This window comes from Lissotriton helveticus, chromosome 4_1, assembly GCF_964261635.1.
Source record: "Lissotriton helveticus chromosome 4_1, aLisHel1.1, whole genome shotgun sequence".
NCBI lineage: Eukaryota > Metazoa > Chordata > Amphibia > Caudata > Salamandridae > Lissotriton > Lissotriton helveticus.
Genome location: NC_136063.1, coordinates 395290639 through 395311184, shown reverse-complemented (window position 1 = coordinate 395311184; position 20546 = coordinate 395290639). Strand labels below are relative to the sequence as shown.

The following is a 20546-nucleotide window of genomic DNA, read 5'->3' as shown; positions in this document are numbered from 1 at the left end:
TACCTTCTGTCCTAGGTTGCCTTCCTCTCGACTGACCAGGTTTCAGGTTCTGCCATGCCAGTGAACTCGTTTTTAGGTTTATGTTGAATGTGGTCTTTGGGCACATTATCTGTTCCTTTGCCAGGAGTGGAGCTGCACACTTTTTCTATCTTGTTCTTTGTTTACCTGTGGTTCCTACCACAGTTCTTGAGCTGAAGAGTATTTGCATGCTAGCCTTCCGTCTTACAGCGGCCAGACTCTTTTTCTTTTTCTACTCCAGCTAGACACCGACTAGTTCTAATCAGGGATTTTGATCTAATCAGTTCGCAGACCTGCCTCCTAAGACGAGTTTGCTTTGGTGTCTAATTTAAAGGTAAGAAATCTGCAGCTAGATGTCTCTATTAGATGAACAAGTTACTTCCCTTCAGTAACTCCTTTTCTGGTAGAGACAGGATCTAGCTGCAGATTACTTACCAACCCTCCCATCCTCCATGTTCTGCTAGCTGATTTATTCCTACCTTCAATATCCTACTTGATATTAGGATATTCCTCCTGCATGATACTGGGATACTCCTTGCAGGGACGTCTGTATTGATCGACAGTGAGCGAGAGATATCTCTTTAATGGCACACTGTTTCCACTGGCCGTTTCTGTAAATGGCTCCACGTTTTTGGCATGGAATGTAGTCACTGAAGAAACTGATGTCAGCATGTCAGGAAGGCTCATATATAGACTCCAACGATGCCACATCTGCTGGTCGATGTCCCTACGGATTCGCACGATGCCCCCTACCGACACGCAGAGATGTTACTGAAAAAAGATTACAAATCCAGTCTGGCGTCTGGGGAGAATTCAAAGGTGAGGAATCTGCATTTAGATCCTGTCACTACCAGATAAGGCAATACCGAAGGTAAGTAACCTGCTCAATGTGTATGTACTACGACCTGTGCACGGTTCATGGACAGAGCCACAGAAGAAGTCTGTACTTGAGGTAGAGAGTAGCCCTTTGTCCCATCCTCAAATCCTATCAACATCAATTCCCCAGGTATTGCTAAATTAATATGATAAGCTGTTTTTTTATTACATATTAGAACATTGGAATGTTGAGAGCTCCATTGAAGACAATAGAGCAGCAGAGGCCTAAATGAACTGGTATAGGCCCGCTGCTCTCAACCTTCCAGTGTCCTAAATACAGCCTCTGCCACTCTATTCCCCCTGCCTCTCGAAAATATATTGATAAGGCAGAAGAAAAAGAAAGGCAGAGGCCGTGCAGGAGGACACATGCACCCTTCACCCTTCCCTCCTCCTTTAGCTCAGTGGTAATAGGGCTTGGGTTTCTGTGAGACCTTTGTTTTACTAATTAGAACATTCTACCCTAATAGGGCTGAATGTTCTAATAGCTTTATAGACCGCCGTAGCTGGTCTATACCGGCCATTATAGACACTCTCCCTTGTTAAAGGTAGAGCGGGCCTTTAATATCCGGTTTAGCTCGCTATAAAACTATATTAGTATATTGGTAAAATCTCTGTCCTACAAAACTGTAGACCACTATTACTAATATTGCCATATGATTGCTATGGCAATCTATACCTTGCTAGATTGAAATATTTTTTCTTCCTACCTTGGAAACCCTTAACCAGTGCCACAATGCCTGTCAGACTCATACAATGGCATGTAACGACTCTACGAGCTGTCAGTAAATATTTTAAGCATTCTAAATTGGACAGTCAAGCAACGACTACATGCGACCACTCCTGCCAGGGTAATTTCTTTCATTCCCTTGCTTCGTTTATTGGATTTAGGATGTGCTTCTAGTAGTCCTTAGTGGTGGTTATAAGGCCTAGAGACAGTCTACATTGTGGCAAAATGTCAGCACTAGTATCCAACTACTTTTTTCACCAATATAATAAACTAATACTCAAAACATGTTTGGAAATATACCTAGGACATGAATTGGGCACTCTATGTTTATCAGGGTTTCTGTCTGTTGACTAGGCTGAACACTGGACATGTAAGGTTCATGTTTCTTAAAAAATCTTTAACCTTACCTAATTTGGCATTTCTCACCCTAGTAGTATTAACAGTCTATTGAACTAAACTCTCCTGTGTACTCTCTCCACGGCTGCCTGCCACCAGTGGTGTGAAGCTCTTCCTGTGCATGTGGCACCACATAAACACTTTTCATTATTATCATAACTCAGTGCAATTCAATTTGCAAGTTATTATGAATAGTCAGTATAAAGTATATGTGAGGGAACAAATAGGATATACTTGTCAGAAATGCCTTAGCTGTAATGTTACTCGTTATATAGAACATTTTATTTGTATTATTGTTCTGATGCACAATAGGTGAAAAGCGGTAAAAAGACTGTGAACAATTACTGTTTTATCCTTTCTCTTGGCAAAGTCAAAATCTAAATAAATTCCTAATGAGACAGTGAATAAAATTATGTAAAGTTCGTGCTTGGTTTGTTTGATTAAAAAAATTACATTTCATTAAAAAAAAATGTCAGTGTTCTATTAGGGTCAGGAATTTAAAAAGTGTGAAAACATTAACGCCATTAAAAGCAACATTAAATGTAAATGATTGATATGGGTGGCAGAGTAACTTGTGTGGGTGTTTGGGCAGAGTGTAAGAAGTGTATAAGGAACTAGAACATACACATGCAGTTAAAATTAATATGTGTTCTTTTGAAAAAGGTTACTCCGTGCATCATCATAATACAATTATGTACGTTTTTAAAATGGCAGTATGTTATGATGGTATCATGTTATGGTTCGCTTGCTTCAAATTTTAGGAATATTTTAACCTTGTGCATGTGAGATGGTTGGACACATTTGATAGTTAACCGGCCCATATGTTTTCTAGCAGACTGAATGTTCCTAGAGATATGCGCATCACTGACCCACCGATAGTCTCGCTCAATTCCCTAATTTAGTTTTTATACAGCTTCTCCAATTCTCTTCTGTGACCTTGAGCATCAACCTGTGATTTGTACTGCATCTGCTCAGAAGGCTATTACCCCAATAATATTTTTCTTTTAACGGTTGTTGTTATAATATTGCTTGCTATAGCTTCTAAGATAACACACATGTACTTCCATTGAATTTCTACTTGAGATGATTTAAGGCTAGTATCAGGGAGCAACATTGCTTACATGAGCAGACAGCCTTTGAAACCATGTTTTCCTCCCATCCAGAACTGGGTTGCCTGTGCTGTTTTTGTATTATTACCAAACCTGGAAAAAACATAAATTGAGTAATCAGGCTTCTTGTTTTGTGGGTGGATTTATCAACATTCAGTTTACACTATCCATTAAGGTACCTTCTCTTGTACATTAACGGTCATCTTTTAATAGTGTTCATCAAAAGGCATGCCCAGTTGAAAAGGTTTCTATTTCCTCTTACTCGTGATCGAGGAGCAAGATTAGGAACTAAATGTTGTTTTTTGAGGGTGCTTCCATAAACTGTTCATGTCACTGTCTCAAAAGAGGGACCATTGCCATAAGCAATTTCCTTCTCCCCCCCCCTAGCTAGCAACGTTTGTGATGTGCTGGTTTTCGGCATAGAACTCACCAAGACAAGATCTTTTAAGGGTATTTTAATGTACTGCCCTCTTGGACCGAGAGCAATTTTTAATAATGAGAGGAGTGTTCTCCTGGAAGCATTTGCCCTAAAATCAGATTTCAACGTTCTAGGTGATTTTAATCTTTACTTAGAAAATGAATTAGACAGGGATACCGAGGTATTGTTGGAAATCATGGGCAGTTTTAGCCTTACTAAGAAAATGATAAGACCCACCCATATTGCAGGGCACACGCTAGATGGCATTTTTATAAACAAGGTCCATTTAGCTTAAATAGAGATTATAGAAATTATTTGCACTGACTACCAAGCCTTAAGTTTTGAGTTAGTACCCAAAGAAATCACCTCCTTTACAAATCACAGGGGTAACTTGCAGAGGAGTCATCCCTGGTATGAAATTGGTTTCATAGCTCTAAAAGACACCTTAGAGATAACTAAGCCTGAAACCGCTAATGGCCCAGAACAACAAGTCGAGGCATACAAAAACTGGATCCAGTCCATTGTAGAGACCCTAGCACCCACTAAAAATAAAAGCAAAACAAAAAAGGACACATTTTCTGTGCCTTGGTTTAACGATCAACTGAGAGCCGCTAAACAAAGTTGTTTTAGACAGGAACGAATCTGGATAAAGGACTATAATGAAGGAGATAAAAACAAGTATAGGAAGTGTATCCTGGATCATAAACAAATTAAAGGGGAAAGAAAAAGCATTTTATAATAAACAAATTGAGTCTGCAAAAAAGTTCATGAAGGAACTCTTCCAGGCTGTAACTAAACTGACCACCACCCCGGTGTCAGATAGCGTGGTGGGAAACCAGGAAATCTCAGAGTCCTTGCCCTTCTTTTTCCAAAGTAAAGTCAGGGACATCTTTGACAAATTTGATACCAATACCCTAATTTCAGTAGCTTCTTCAGAAGGCAGTAAGTCATCTTTCAACAGCTTTGAATATCTATCGATTGATAGGGTTTCTCAGCTGATTGCCAACACAAAATCTGTCTCTCTCCGTCTGATCCCTGCCCAATGCAAATAATGCTCTTGGCTCTAGAGCCTATTGCAACGATTATGACCAATGTAATTAATGCCTTGTTTACCTCACAGGTGTTTCCACCACCGTGGAAGAAAGCCATGAATCTTCCCCTTCTAAAGAAGGCTAACCTGAATCCTAATGACCCCTCAAATTATCGTCCAATATCTAGACACCCTTTTCAAGCTAAGGTAGCCGAGATGGCAATGAATATACAACTGTCTGCTTAAATAGAGACTAATCATCATCTCTGCAAAACTCAATTCGGTTTTAGGAGCAGTTTTAGCACTGAGTCAGCACTTATTGTAGCTACAGAAGAGATCAGATCATCACTTGATGCAGGGGGCAGAGCAGCTTTCATCATATTGGATCTGTCAGCAGCTTCGACACAGTCAATCATAGTTGTTTGATGGATCGGTTGAAGGCTGCTGGGGTGGGAAGCATGGCCTTTGCACTTATTCAGTCCTTCCTGAGTGACAGATCTTAATCAGTCCATTTTAAAGGTTTGACGCCTCTACCTTTCACGCTGCCATGCAGGGTCCCTCATAGCTCGTCACTGAGTCCGACCCTGTTCAATGTTTATATTCCCCCCCCTTGCTAAACTAATAAAACCATTTGGGTTCTTGCTGGTAACCTACACGGATGACACCCAGATCATTGTGTCAGTTGCTGACGACATCCAATCCACTGCTGATAGATTTAACAACAGCATGAGGCAGGTCAGCGAATGGATGAGCATGAATTGCCTCAAGTTGAATTTCATTAAAACAGAGATCATGCTCTTCGGGAAAGATACATCATTCTGGTCTCCTTCTTGGTGGCCACAAGAGCTGGGGGACCTTCCTAAACTGACAAGCAAGGTGAAGAATCTAAGGGTAATGATCGACGACAGACTTCTATTTAAAGATCTAATCGATCACCTGGTTTCCCTCCTTGTTCTAAATTTAAAAAAGCTTACCTACTAAAAACAGTTGTCACAACTCTAGTACTGGCTCACTTAGATTACTGCAATGGACTCCTCTAAGGCCTTAAAAAACGGTTTCTCAAAAGACTTCAAACAGTGCAGAATGTGGCAGCAAGAATGCTTTTTAATCCACATTTCTTGCGTTAAAACTTCTGCACTGTCTTCCTATAGAAAAACGGATCACATTTAAGGTACTGTGCCTTGCGCACAAATTGCTATATGGAACCGGGCCAGACTACCTAAAGAGAAACCTGACCAGGTATGTTCCAAAAAGACCCCTGATCTAGCTCATATAAGAACTTGGTAGTTCCTCCCTAGAAACGGACGTCATAGGGTGGTAGAGGCTTTGTCAGAAACACTGCCACCAAATGGAATGGTCTCCCTCTCTCCTTAAAATCTACACTGGTGCTTCCTCCTTTTAGGAAAATGCTAAAAACTGGGCTCTTCACCAACTAAACTTTTCTACCATAGGATTCACAGTTAGGACCATGATGCCTCGGGTATACGCTGCGCTCTATATATACTTTCAATATCAATATCAATAAGCACTCCTGCATGCACACATGGAGAAAAGCTTGGAAGCTATTTCTTGTCAAGATTCTTTTTGGCCAAAATAGTCAAGGAGTTACCAGATCTGGTGGATACTTCTAATCAAATTCTGCTCACCTTGTGACTATTCCCCAGGCATCAGATTGGATCAGGAAAACTCTAAAGAAATACTCCTGTGTGCTGGTAGGTGCTACCATGTGGCTCCTCACCAAGTTTGTTCCTTCCTGGAAAACCCGAACAGAGTTTCATATAAGGACGGGACCACTCATGCACGCTGAGTTTCTTTCTTTGTGCTCCTTCAGATATGTATCCGGAGCTCTACTCCGTGCTTCTCAGATTAAGTTCAATGTGTTACACCTCACAAGATGCTAAGAAGTGGCCGTGAACTCGAGAGGAAGGTTTCATTCCCACACTCAAAGTACTTCCCACCACAGATCTTCATCTCGGTCTCATTCTCGTCATCAAGGAAGACACCAGGGAGTCAAACATCCATCCACTCTTGCTCCAGCTGATTCTGAATATGATCCAGATGCACCCTGGTCTGCCTAAGATTTTAGGGAGTCCATGCTGCACATTTATGGCATGCTTAAGTTTTCATCTGGTGTGCCTTCAGGGTCCAAAGATCTGAAGGGGCCTTTAGTTGGATTCTTGACAGCAGGTTCGCTCTTGGCAATGTCTGTACCTCTGAAACCTATATTTGGTTCTGCAGCAGCTTCAGTGCCACCTTCAATCCCAGACCCACACTCTGACATGGTTCCTTTGAAATGAATGCAGGCACTGTCAGTGCCAGAGGGCAATCACAAACGATAGTGGTATCCCACTCTGAGCTGAAACCCTATCAGCCGGGGTCACGCTTGAGCCCATTGAGGCACAGCCTTTAGGCAATCCTTTTGACTATGACATATTGTCCTTACCAAGCCATATCACAGTGCGTCAGATTCAGACCAAAGTCAGAATTTTGGAGACAAGTTGAATTTTTCCCGCAATATGAGGAGAACAATTGTTAGGAAGACCTACAGGATGCCAGTGGTCTGGGCACTTCTTGAGAGACCTGCGTAATCTCTTCTGCGGGTCCTGCGACAGAGAAGAGTGCATATTTTGCAGTAGTGATCAGAGGGGCTGCAGAGGTCCTTGACCTGCAGCTCCTGTCTCTGGAAGTTAAAACCAAAGGCCTTACAGAGGTGCTTTAGTGTGGCTGGGCACCTGTTGAAACCTCTCCTGTCCTTTATTGAGGGTCTTACAGATACACTTTAAGCCAGCACCATTTTCTGGCCCTCTGGTCAACAGGCAGATTGCTTGAAACCACCGACTAGCTCCAGGTGACCCTGGACTTCTCACTCAGGATCTAACACCAGAGAGCTTGGTAGTTCAGACATTCATAAGTAAAATCAACCCTAACATCTTTTCTATAACTCCTCCTGACCACAAATTGTAAAATATGGAAGCATTTCACTGGTGTATATTTTCTTCCACAAACCTTGCCCTTACGTTGAGTAACTGTTGGCTGCCTCCTTGATCACTACACCCATGCACTGTGGGACATGGTTGGACAGGTTTTACCAGTGGTCGCAGGCAACCTACGGGCGTCTTTAGTCCAAAAATTTAGGGTGGCCATGTTGCTGTGAAATTTGTTATCCAGCCTGGACTAGACAGGACCGATTGCTTGGTTAAGTAATTGGACCAGTATCATTTGGGGTGATTAGTTCAGCACCACTTTTGAATGAGCTCTGCTGGCTTCTCAGGGGATGTCCTGAAATCCTTGATGGATATGTAATTTAATGTCTCTTGCCTCTTCAGTGAAAGAGCGGATCTGGCCCTAGAGCAATTCAAAGAGAGTTGCTTCACTGCTTGCTCACTGGGTGTCTACACATCCGCCAGACAGTTACCCTAGCAATGTCATCCATTTCAGAGTTACGCCAGGGGTATGTCATATTGACAACAGCAGACATCGCTGCCAGCTGAGCAGGATTTTCTGCACTTTTGAGGTCAAGGCCCCTGCTTGCAGAGGCAGCGCTAAGGACATCAGAGACAATGCTCAGTTCCTCAAGCCTCTAGGAACTACTACTTCAAAACCACATTGCTGAGTAATTGCCGGCACAAAGCCACCCTGTGGGAGGAAGGATCTGCCATTTTCTCCAGGGGTGACAAAACAATACTTCCAAGAGATAAGTCCGCCAAAAACAGGTTGAAGCCCTCCATTTCATTCTACCTCCCCTCACCTTCCACCCCCATCAGAGTGGCTGACAGGGACTACACGTCTGTTTTGAAAAAGGAAGTGATGCCCTTTTGGCCAAAGGGGAATAGAGAGGATTAGGGCTTCAGAAGTAGGAAATGGGTATTACTCCTGTTACTTCTCTGTACTGAACAAGCATGGAGATTTTCATCCTATTAGATATTACCCCTCTCAACACCTTCCTGCACAAGATGCTTACAATAGACCATGTTTTGTCTTCCCTGGACCCTGAATACTAAATGGAGGAGTTGGACCTTCAGGATGCTTATTTTCATCATTTATATCCTGAAGGCCCACATGCATTATCTACAGCACAGTGATCCAGGAGCATTTTCAGTTTGTGGTTCTCCATTTTCACCTCATCAGTGCCCCTTAGGTGTTCACACCTTTTGTAGGTCAGGTGTTCCTGTCTTCCCTTACACCGACAACTGGCTGTTGAAGGCTGGCTCGACCAAGGGAATTGTAGATGACCTCCAGATGACAGGAAAACTTCTAACAATGTTAGGGTTTACTGGTTCCGTTGCAAACGCTCTAGTTCATCTAAGCCTTCCTAGATACAATGCAGTTTTCTGCCATTTCCCCAGAGCAGAGAATCCAGGACATTTGAGCTATGATCCTTAAGTTTCAGCCTCTGTCCTGGATTTCATTGAGGATGATTCTGAGGCTACTGGGGCTTTTGGCCTCTTGCATCTTGCCAGTTTAACATGCCAGATGGCACATGGTTCTGCAGTGGGATCTGAGGTCCCAGTGGCCCGAGCACCAGGAGCATCATCCATGTTTCTGAGGAGACTGCAAAAGATCTGCAATGGTGGCTGCCTGATCGCAAATGTGCCAGCAGCAGACCCCTCTCTTTACCACACCCAGAGCTGACCGTGGTGACGGATGCATCGCTGCTGGCTGGGTGGTGGCATCTGATGGAGGTGGAGGTGAGAGGGTCCTGGTCTCTGGCAGAAACCCTACTCTTCATCAGTATGTTGGAGTTGAGGGTTATCCACTTGGGGTTGAAGGCCTTCTGGTGAATGATCAAAAGGAGGCTGGTCCAGGTTCTCAGGGACAACGCCCCTGCCATGTGGGACTGCAGCAAGTAGGGTGGGTTGGGGTCTTTGGGCCTGTGCTGGGAGGCTCTGCGCCTCTAAAACTGATTGAATCATGAGGGCATTTCTTTGATCATGAACCACCTGACAGGATGACAAATGCAGCCTCCGACGCTCAGTGAATAACGAGTGGCAGTTACACCCAGAGGTTGTGCAGTGAGTCTTCCAGCAATTCAGGGATCCTTGGCTCGATCACTTAGACACCCACCAAAACGTGCAAAATGTCAACACTTTTGTGCACTGGAGTTCCCAAGAAAACTGTCTGCCTGAGATGCTTTCTGCCTAGAGTGGAGCTTGTGACTCCTGTAAGCCTTTCAGCGTTTGTCTCTCCTGAAGAAGATCAGGAACGACTGGGTCCAAGTCATCTTAGTGGCTCTGATTTGGGCCAGGAACGTGTGGTATCCGGAACTCCTGGGGATGAGCATCTATCCTCTAATGAAGCTGGATCTGCTGTCGCAGCAGAAGGGCAGGGTCTTGCACCCGGGCCTGCGCAACCTGTATCTCCATGCATGGAGATTAAATGATGGCAGTGAATTCCATTTGATCTTTTCCCAAGGTTGCTGCTGTTACTCTAATAGCTAGACACCCTGCCTCAAAATGAGTGTACTCGGGGCACTGGGACAATTGCTGTGCATTGGTGCAGCAACCACCATAAACACTCGTTACATGCGAAGGTGTTGTGTGTTATTGTTTACCAAGTAAGGATTTATACTGGGCACTGTTAAAGGCTACTTGTCGGCTCTTTTGACTTTTTGTGGATCAGACGTCTTTGTACAAATCACCAGTTGTGATGAGATTTCTTAAAGGTTTGCAACACATGTTCCCATCAAAGCCCTTTGTGATGCCACAGTGGGACTTGCTTTCGGTTCTCAGTTTTGTAATGTGCACCCCATTTGTGGCTATACACTGTAGTCCATTATGCCTCGTGACTCTGCAAACTGTATTTCTGCTCATGATAATGTCAGCTCATCGCATGAGTGAGCTGCAGACACTCTCGGTCCAGCCGCCTCATATAGCATTTTTCCAGTGAAACCGGTATTAAAAACTCGAGCTGCATTTTTACTGAAAGGAGTAATACCTTCCCATGCCGGGCAGGCCGTCAATCATCTGGCATTCTTTGCCCCACATTTTCATTTGAAACAAGAGTACAGACTACATGTATTGGATCCCAAAAGAGCCTTCAGTTTTTACATTGACCATACCAACGACCACCTGGTGGATGTTGGATCTATTTGTGGATTTATTGGGTGGTGCTGTGAGGCATTACTCCTACTTTTAGTATATTGTTATGTTATTTCACAACATATTCATTAAGCACTCGTACACCAAAAAGGTTTCATGGCATAGAGGCAAGGAAGACCAAAAAGCTTAGCCATAAGCCTGTTTAAAGAGCCAGGTTTTCAGTTAGGTCCTGAAGTTCGCCTATGGAGTTTTGGCTCTAATGTCGGGGGAAAGGGAATTCCATACATTTGGGGCAATCACGGTAAACCTGGTACCATCAATTCTCTGCCTGCTGAATTTGGTGACTTCTAATGGAATTTAGTCGGCTGATCTAAGATTACGGTTGGGAATGTATTTCCGGATTCTAGGGGTCACAAAAGTTGGACTTTTTTCGTGTTGAGATTTGAGTACGATGCACCCTGTTGTGAACAGAACAGGGTCCTCCGGGCGATTGAAAGCCAGTGTATTTCTGCCATCAGCTGTTTGGTGTGGCAGTATCTGGGGCGGCGAACCATATGTGTGTATTGCACACACTTGTTACGTATGAATGAAACAATGATATACTGGTAATTATCTGAACTCTTGGGGTGTTTAGCGTGCTGGACAGGGTTGTGTGACTGCCTAGTCCACACCTAATGCAATGGTCACACATATACATCTACACAGGGCGATTGTCACGTACGAGTCAGAAACCTTTTGTAGAGACAGAAAGGACGGTATCTAACTAAAGAATTAGCATCACAGGAACATTCACCAGATCACCTCTATCGAAAGAGCAGAGACAAAATAGAAGGGAAAGAGATCCCAAAACGCATTGGACAACATCAGACTTATGAAATCACGTTTTTGTTATGTAAACTACTATTTTGCTAAATAGGCTATTTGGTCCATGATTTACATTTACTGTAGACTGTTCATCAATATGAGACTTCAAAATGAACGAATATCAGTGGCGATACATTGCTTATGAATTGGTCATCATCAAAAATTTATACAATAAGACTAAACGTTGTGAAACAAATATATATATATTGTTTAATCGAATCTTAGAGCTGTGCGGATAGGTGACACGTGACATGTGTCACTTGAAATAGAGAACAGTATCGGGGGTTGTGCCACATCAGCCTAGCTGCCTGATTTTGAGCTAACCGCAGCCTCTGACTAAATCCCTTTGGAAGTCCCAGATAGAGGGGGTTAGCATAATCAATCCGGGATATAATCAGGGCAACGATAATCTGAATGATGGCTTCTAGAGTAAAGTATTTCCGTTTTATTTTTTTATTTTCCTTCGCTGGAAAAATAAGACTAAGTTACTGCACCCATCTTAGGTTTCATAGAAAGGTCTTGAAGTCTTGAACAAGAATCCGGAGGCTTTTGACTGCTTTTTTCAAATCGGCGGAACACCCATCTCTAAAGGCCAGAAGGAGGGGTTCCAGCTGTGTAGTTTTTTAATCATCACAATTTCGGTTTTGTCAGAGGTCAACTTCAGGTGATGGTGGATCCAATTTCAGATGTATGGCATAGTACTTAGCACTTAGTACTTAGTCCCAGACATGACAAAATAAAGATGAAGGCGGTTCTAAAACAGCCTAGGCTTTTTTGTGTATTAAAATAGTTTACATTTTTTGTATAGTTTTTGTCTCTGTGAGTAAGAACAAAAATAAAAATAAAAACAGGAATTCTGAACGTGGGTGCAAAAAAAAACCACTTGTCACGTACATGTACTCTGGTGGGCGACCACCAAGTTTTATGTTACAGTGGCTCTTAGTTCATCCATTTTACTGTGCCTTCCCATGGTGACAAATACGGGATTGGTGTGACTTGAGTGGGCCTCCAATGTATACTTGGTTTGCAGTACCTCCAGGTATTAACAGTTCGTCAGGTACACCAACAGCAGCAACAGACGTTGATGCACCTGCATCTTCCTGTCTGTAGTGCTTGGCTGGGAGGATTTGTTTTTTGTGCCATGTATTTAGATGCTTGGGAATGCTACTGATCCTGGAACTCCCCAGTGCTTAGTTTTAGCCTGTGGTTTCCGGGGCTCGGCACCAGCACTTTATTGTCAACAATGGTGCTTGAAACAGTCTGGCACAAGGTGGTGCTGTCTGGCTAATTTCGAAATTATTACAACAGTTAATTATTCATGCAATATAGATTTAAAATGTCAATTACCTGCCCCCAAGTCATTCTTATAGCTTTGGAGGCTTGAAATAGTCTGAACTGTCACACTTGTAGGAGTGTGATGCTTAGTAGTTGTCTTGTTACTATAATTGGCAGCAAGGCAGGGACAATGTGTGGTACAAGCTGCAATGACCTCCTGATAAGAGCCCTGGCACCTATTTATTTTGCAAATTACGCACTGTAACTTCCAAACCATGAATTCAGAAGTCACCATAATGTCTTTCTCCTGGACATCTCAGGTGGATAATGTGATGGATTTTTTCTGCAGAGGCCACTGTTTTAATGATTTGCCAACAAAAAAAATCAGAAGAAATAAGGCGCACAATTAAACAGGTCTGCACTCCTTGAGAACTAGATCTGAAATGGCTGCTGAAAGGTAGAAAGTACTTCAAGGTTTAAGAATACAGTGTCAAGTAACTTTACTAAAAGACATAGGGGCAGATTTATCATAGTATTACTTCACCCATGCACCCCCCAATGGGGCACAAGGGTGCTGCAACTACTAAATCATATTTACCAGGCCATGCAAGACCACCATGTGTGGCATGAAAAGTAATGCAGTGCAAATCACTTCTTTGTGTTACTCTGCCCCAGGGAGGCATTCCATGGGTGGAGTGTGGGTATTCTCATGCATCCATCCATGGATTTTGGTGCATTTCCGGATTTACCATTACTGGTAGACCTGGGAATGTGCCAAAATGCTACGTTTGCCCATGTAATGAGGAGAAATATCTTTATTTCTCCACATTTTTTTCTCTTTCTATGAGTGCTACATCCTGCAGCACTCATAGAAAGAGGAACTTTCCTCGGAGGATTGTTTTTGTGCAGGAAGGTGCACCTTCCTGCATAAAAACAATCCTGTCTACAACATAGTCCCCCTTGCACCATTGCGCAAGGGTGTCTTTGTTGACACTAGACAACAGTTTGTGTGCCAGTGCAAAGAACGAATAGGACTGCACCATATAATGTTAAAAATTGTGCATTCCTGCCTTTTCCCTTACATGCAGTGCAGCAAGGTGGCTTTCTGTGTTGTGCTGCGTGAAATATTGAAAAATCTGTCCCATAGCGTGTGTGGTATGGTTTTTACAGTTAGACAGGTCTACACTCCCTGAGGAACAGATCTAAAATGGTTGCCGAAAAGGAAGAACTACTTCAAGGTTTAAGAATACAGTAATAAGTGATTTTACTAAAAGTCATAAGGGCAGATTTGTCATAGTGTTGCATCAGCCATGCTCCCCGCAATGGGGCTCAAGGGCGAGGGAACTACTAAATCAGATTTACCAAGCCATGCAAGTCCACCTTGTGTGTCTTGCTAAAGTTAGAGTAACGCAGTACAAATCACTGCTTTGTGTTACTCTAAATCTAGAGTAACGCAATACAAATCTCTGCTTTGCGTTACTCTGTCCCAAGGAGATGTTCCACGGGTGGAGCGTGGGAATTCATGTATCCTCCCATGGATTTTGGTGCATTCCCAGATTTACCATTATTGGTAGACATAGGAATGAGTCGAGATGCTACGTCTTCCCAGGTGAGGCGTAATGAGGAGAACTATCTTTATTTCTCACTGCTTTTTCCTTTTTCTATGAGAGCTACATCCTGCAGTACACATAGAAAGAGGAACATGCCTCAGAGGATTGTATTTGTGCAGGAAGGTGCCCCTTCCTTAACAAAACCAATCCTGTCTGAAAGGCAGGCACCCTTGTACCATGGCACAAAAGTGTCTGTGTTGGCGATAGGCAACAGTTTGTGCACCAGTGCAAGGAACAGACAGGAATGCGCCATATAATTGTAAATGCGGTGCTTTCCTACCCTCTAACTTAGCGCATCAATGTGGCTTGCTACATTGTGCTGCATGAAATGTTGATAAATCTGACCCATAGTTTGTGTGGTATGATTTTCACAGTTAGACAGGTCTGCACTCCCTGAGAACTAGTTCTAAAATGCTTGCCCGAAAGGGAGGATCTAGTTCAAGGTTTAAGAATAACAGTGTTATTTACTAAAAGACCTAGTTTGTTGTGCGGTACTATTTTCATGTACTACAGTACCGCAACACCTAAAATGTAGACATTGTGCTAAAAACTTCGGGAGACATTGGTTATTTGTGTCTGTGAAGAAACCCCTAGGCTCAAACTTAAAATGAAATTACCCCTTCATAGTAAACGCATCTTTTTTGTATGAAGGAAGTAAAGGCACCACAGGAGTGTTGCAGGCAGCGCTCTATAATTGACTTTGGCGTCCCTATGGCAGATAAAACAAGCATTTGCAATGCAATAGGTCTCACATTTGTTAAAGTTAGAGCTGTTGGTGTTGAAAATAACAATGTTTTTTACTTTTGTTTTTTTAGTTGTAGTGGAGTTATTATATTTGCATAGCACTATTGCCAATGGTATAAAAAAAAGTAAAATCATTGTCATTTTCAACGCCAACAGCTCTAACTTTAACAAATGCGAGGTCTTTTGCATTGGATATGCAATTAGTCTTGCATGAGTTAGAGTTATTGTCATTAGAAATGGCAATTCTTTTTACCTAGCCATGTTGCAGGGTGCAGTACTATATAAATCCAAAAGAGGACCCATGGAACCCCTTTTGGCCACATATAGTACTGCACCTTGAAAAGTTGTAGTTATTGGCATTATACATGGCAAAGTTTTTTACCTAGCCATGTTGCAGGGTGCAGTACCATATGTGGCCAAAAGAGGTCACATGAAACCTGTTTTGGCCACATATCGTACTGCACCCTGCAGAAGGTATGGTAAACCTACCCTACAAATAATGAATTGCATGCAAGACAGTACCACAAGTACATTCAAATAGCTGTGTCCATATGTACAATTAGTACCTTTGACAAAATATTTAATATATTAACTCCGGATTAGGTTGTACTCTGTGTGGAGCTGATGAAGGGAAATTTATAGAATGTCTCATATAAATTTGAGATGTGCTACTGAGTAACGTAACCACTGCCAGCCATGCTTAGGACCAAGCATGTGTCTGGCCTGAAGCCATTTAAGAAAACAGTTCTCTGAGGCTGTATTAAAACCTAGGGAGTAACAACACATAACAGGGGGTGTCCTCATGGGGGGTTACAAGAAGAGACAAGGCGGTACTAAGGAGGGACTACTAAGCCTATTGACCTATGAAAAGCCACCATGTACAAAGGACAGGGACAGGAGCCAATTAAAAAGATTGGCGGAAAGTTTGCAGAGCTTTATGCCCATGTCCTAAATGCAGCATGTCTTGAAGAGACAGCGCAAGTGCTGCCTAGGCGAGACCTAAAAATGAAAATGAAAGCTGCCTATTGAACTGATACTCTGGGAACACTACTCCAAAATTAGGGCCTGAACCTTTAGAAGCAGCCTTGCATGATTTTCTTCACCACCATTATCAGATTGGGGTTTTAGAGAGAGCGTTTGGTGTAAATGAAATCACAATCCATCATGGCCTCACAGAAGCCTGGACACCAGGAGAGAGCAAACATACTATCCACTAGGCCTACCACAGGGTTAGCAACAGAAGATGATGACATTATTGGCATTCCATCAACTTATGTGGCACCGCATCAACCGAGGCCTGAGAAAGAATCGTTGATGTGACAGTTTTTCTAACTTCCAGCTGGCCAAAAAGAAAATACGCCAGCAGGAGGTTACCTGCACTTTGTGCAACCAGATGCTCAATAGAGGAAAAGCTTTGCAACATACCATGGGAACTGGTGGAATGTGGAAGCACCTGGGGGATAGCCATCTAAACAGAGTACCACTTGGCTCCTCTTAACTGCATCCTGCTCTCCTCAAATGTATTCCTACAAACGCTAAAAATGATGCACCATTTTGACTCATAGTCTACTTGACGCATATGGCATGAAGCCACTGAAGTCATACTCTGTGAAAAGGATGAGTTCACATTTACATATTTTCACAAGAGGGTTCTTTTCAAATACTACTGGCAGCAGTAACAGAAGTTTCAACTCCGGTTTTGTCATGCCCTCATTTTTCCCTAATTTTTGCAAGTGTATTTGTCTCAATATTGTCAGCAAATGTTTCCACTTATTGTCATTTTTTTAAAATTTGTTTAGAATCTGCCTAGAAGCTTGCATGATTTCTCCGTGAAGTAAACACATTACAACTATTATTAGTAACATTATCATAAAATAATATGCAAGTTGTCAACTTATTTTGCTAAGTGAGTTGATTGCAGCATATTCTAAACTATACTTCATTATTGCATGATGTATATACCTGTGCTGTAGAGCAAATGGTAGGGCTACCTGAACCCTTTGAGGACAAGTATAATTTGTTGCGCTAAGGGCTTTTCTGCAACATTACTGTCTCCATAGCTCGATGGAAAATAAATTGATATTGGCTATATATATATATATACATACATTTTTTTTAAGGTTTTTACTTTCTTTAACATCTTTTTATTTTGACTGCATTGTAAAGGTTGTACAATGGTTCAAGCTCTTGGGCAGATCATGTAGTCAATGGTTCAGCAGAAACATATGGGTAAGTACAGTATAGTGTGTGGTTCTAAACACTCTTTTCTTAGTTTTACTACTCTCATAATTTAAGGATTATTCCCCAGACTCCTGCTCTTTGTTCCCGCTCCTAGTTGTTAGATTTAGATAAGAGCCCTTCTTCTTGTCACCTTCTTTCAATATCTATAAATATCATATTTATGTAAAGTAATGGTCTGGGTCTTCACTCCGTGTGAATCTAAGTCTATCAATGTTTTCACTCTGTATTTGTTCTAAAATGGTTGATTTTGATTGAGTACCATTGATAGAAATGAATCTACTTTACAGAAATGGTTCAGTGATTACAGCTTAGAAACTGTATAAATGTCGACATAAGTAAAACTGATTAACTATCAGAGCCAAGCTTGCATCTATTTGTGTCTGGCAAATGTAGACACCCCTAAATGTACCTCGACCGAATGCCCATAATTCAGTGAATCAGAGACTGTGTTAAAGAGGCAAAGTGTCCCCAAAGCAAGGCACTTCCAAACATATCAAAATCTCAGACTTTCAGTAAAATGGCCCATTCATGAAGTCGATGTCTAAATCAGCTGAATAGTTAAACGGTTTTTGTTACAAAACGTAAGAAATCAACAGTACAAAGTCAATGCCAGCAAATAGAGCATTACAGTGGAGTACAAAGTCAAAATCAGTCCAAGTCCCAAGTGATAAGCAAAATCAACAAAGAATTCGGCCGCATTCCTAGTAGCATCTAAGTCTTCAGGAAAGTCTTCTTGAATCCCCCCCACTACAACCACCCCCCCAAATCGAGGGTGTTTATACATTGATTTATGAAATGAATAGAATTAACAAAATCGCTGAATCACTGTGGTGCAATAGAAAAATTAACTTTTTCAGCAATTCAGAGCCTAATTCTTAATAAACATCATATTACCTAAGCACTATCTCACTACCTGAATAATAATTCTACCCTTCAATGCTAATGCCGTCCGGATATGGTTGGAACACTCAAGGCACATGAACAGTAATTTGCTATATAATTGGGTAGGGCACAGTGAAACAACCAGTAGAAGGACGTTGAATTTATAATTTCATTTTGGGGCTGAGCACGGGAAAGTTTAACAATGGTAGTGGAAATAAAGAAGAACATTTCAGTTTGACAGTGTGTTGCAGAAATTGCAAGGAGAGATGTGGCCAGGGAGGAAGATCCAGCAAAATCCATCTTAGATAAAATGGCTCTCAGGCCCTACTTGATGCCCGTTTTTTTTAAACCTGCATTTATGCATTTGAATACATATTATCAATTCCCCACCCCATAACAGATAGTGCATGTTGGCAAGTATGAGTATCAAATAATGGTTCCCCACTGGAAGGTTGGCATGGACCATCACAGATCAAATAGCATCATACGTACCAAGTCAGTATACATATCATGGACATCAGTATCCCAAAAAATCCCCACATGTCAATGTCAGCTGTCTTACTCAAGTGTGTGTTGTGTAGCATCACGCCTCCGTATCACCCGGGTTAGAGTCCATATCTCGGTCCCCATGTTCTTTGACTGTGTCCAGCAGTGCCCCCCAGATTGCGAAGTCCTCTGGGACCCTATCATCAGTGCAAGAAAATCTCATGTACTTCTCTCCAACTCCCCACTCTAAAACATCCTTAATCCATAAGGCCTCACTTGGTATTCGAGACCTCATCCACCCAATAGTTATTCGCCATTTAGCAAGAAGCAGTGCTAATTGTAAGAGTTTGTTTGAGATCGTGCGTCCCCTTGGTTTCACCACTATACCCAAGAGTCAAGCAACAGGTGTCATAGAGATGAAGATCCCTACTGCCTTCTCAATGTGGGGCACCACCTTCTCCCAGAAACCATGCACCCCCGCACAGTGCCACCCAGAAGTATGAATGTTGCAGACTCTTCCCCACAATGTGCGCACCTAGCCACCCTGCTAGGGTCAATACTGTTGAGCCTGTCCGGTGTTATGTATGTGCGGTGCAGGTAGTTAAAATGAAGCAGTTTAAATCGATTGTTACAGGAAATCGTCTTTACCAGGTTTCATGCATGATTCCAATCCGAACTCTCAATGGCTTCCCCCAAGTCTGTTTCTCACACTGTTCTCGCTTTGTATACGCTCTTCATCAGATCACCCTGAAGAGCTCTATAGAACAGGGTGATAAGGTGTCTGTCCTCCCCCCATCTAGTCAGCCCCCTCAAAACTTGACATGGTGGTGGGGCTGCTAGGTATTTGCACCAGAGTATTATCCAATTTGGTATACCGCAGGAGAAGGCCCCATCCCAAATCAAAGGTGTTCTAAGTGTTCTGGTATGTGGGGAAAACCTCTCCCAGGTATAGATCTCCAGCTAAGAGGCATCCACCCGATTTCTACCACATCTCCATGGACATATGAAAGTGGATAGAGCAATATAGTTCCAGATCCCAAATGCGCCGTTCCCTGTCTAAAGGGGCCCTGTGCTGCACCTACTGCACCACTGTTTCCCACACCTCTGCAGTGTGGGGAACCAAATAAGGTATAGGGGCATCAGCCCGACCCCCCCTTCATAAAGTTGTGTGGTGATGTGTCAGCCCCTACAGTACCCTGCAGGAGCCCTTTCTCCCAGTTGTCAGTATGCGTCAGCCATCTGGCAGCATGTAGGTACACTCCAAAATAATAAAGTTGTATGTCTGGAAGGGCCACATCGCCCTCCTCCTTAGTCCTTTTCAAAACAGGTGGAGCCACCCTGCTGCATCCCCTACCCACACCAGCGAGATGAGAAGGCTGCATAACATCCAAAATAACTTCTCTTGGAAAGGAACGAGCACATTGTGTACTAGGTATAATCACCTGGGGAGGAAGACCATTTCGGCTATAGCCGCTCGTTCCACAATGGACAGGGGCAGCGTATTCCAGAATTTGACCGACCTAGCCAGACCCCTTACCAACCCATCTACATTGATGCTCCGATGATCTGCTGCCATTCTAGTGACCATAATGCCCATGTATCGGAAGCTCTCCCGTTCCCACTGAATACCCAGAGCAGGCAGCTGGTCCAGCAGTAACTTGGCCAACCTTCCAAGGGGGTATTTCAGAGCTTTCTGTATGTTCATGCATAAGCCATACATTCTTCCAAAGTTCTCCAAATGTCGCAGGAGGACAGGTATTGCCACAGCAGGCAAGTGTACATATACCAGCGCATCATCAGTATATAACAAGATGATGTGAGTTGATGTTCCT

The 20546-nt window shown here is 42.7% G+C and overlaps 1 protein-coding gene across 1 annotated transcript in view; it reads left to right on the top strand.

Moving 5' to 3' along the window:
- Positions 1-20546, top strand: part of RIMS2 (regulating synaptic membrane exocytosis 2) — a 1857427-nt gene that overhangs the window by 1348167 nt on the left and 488714 nt on the right. The window contains exon 23 of the mRNA XM_078686898.1: positions 17272-17334. Coding sequence (XP_078543024.1) covers positions 17272-17334 — 63 coding nt within the window. The remainder of the gene's footprint in view (positions 1-17271; positions 17335-20546) is intronic.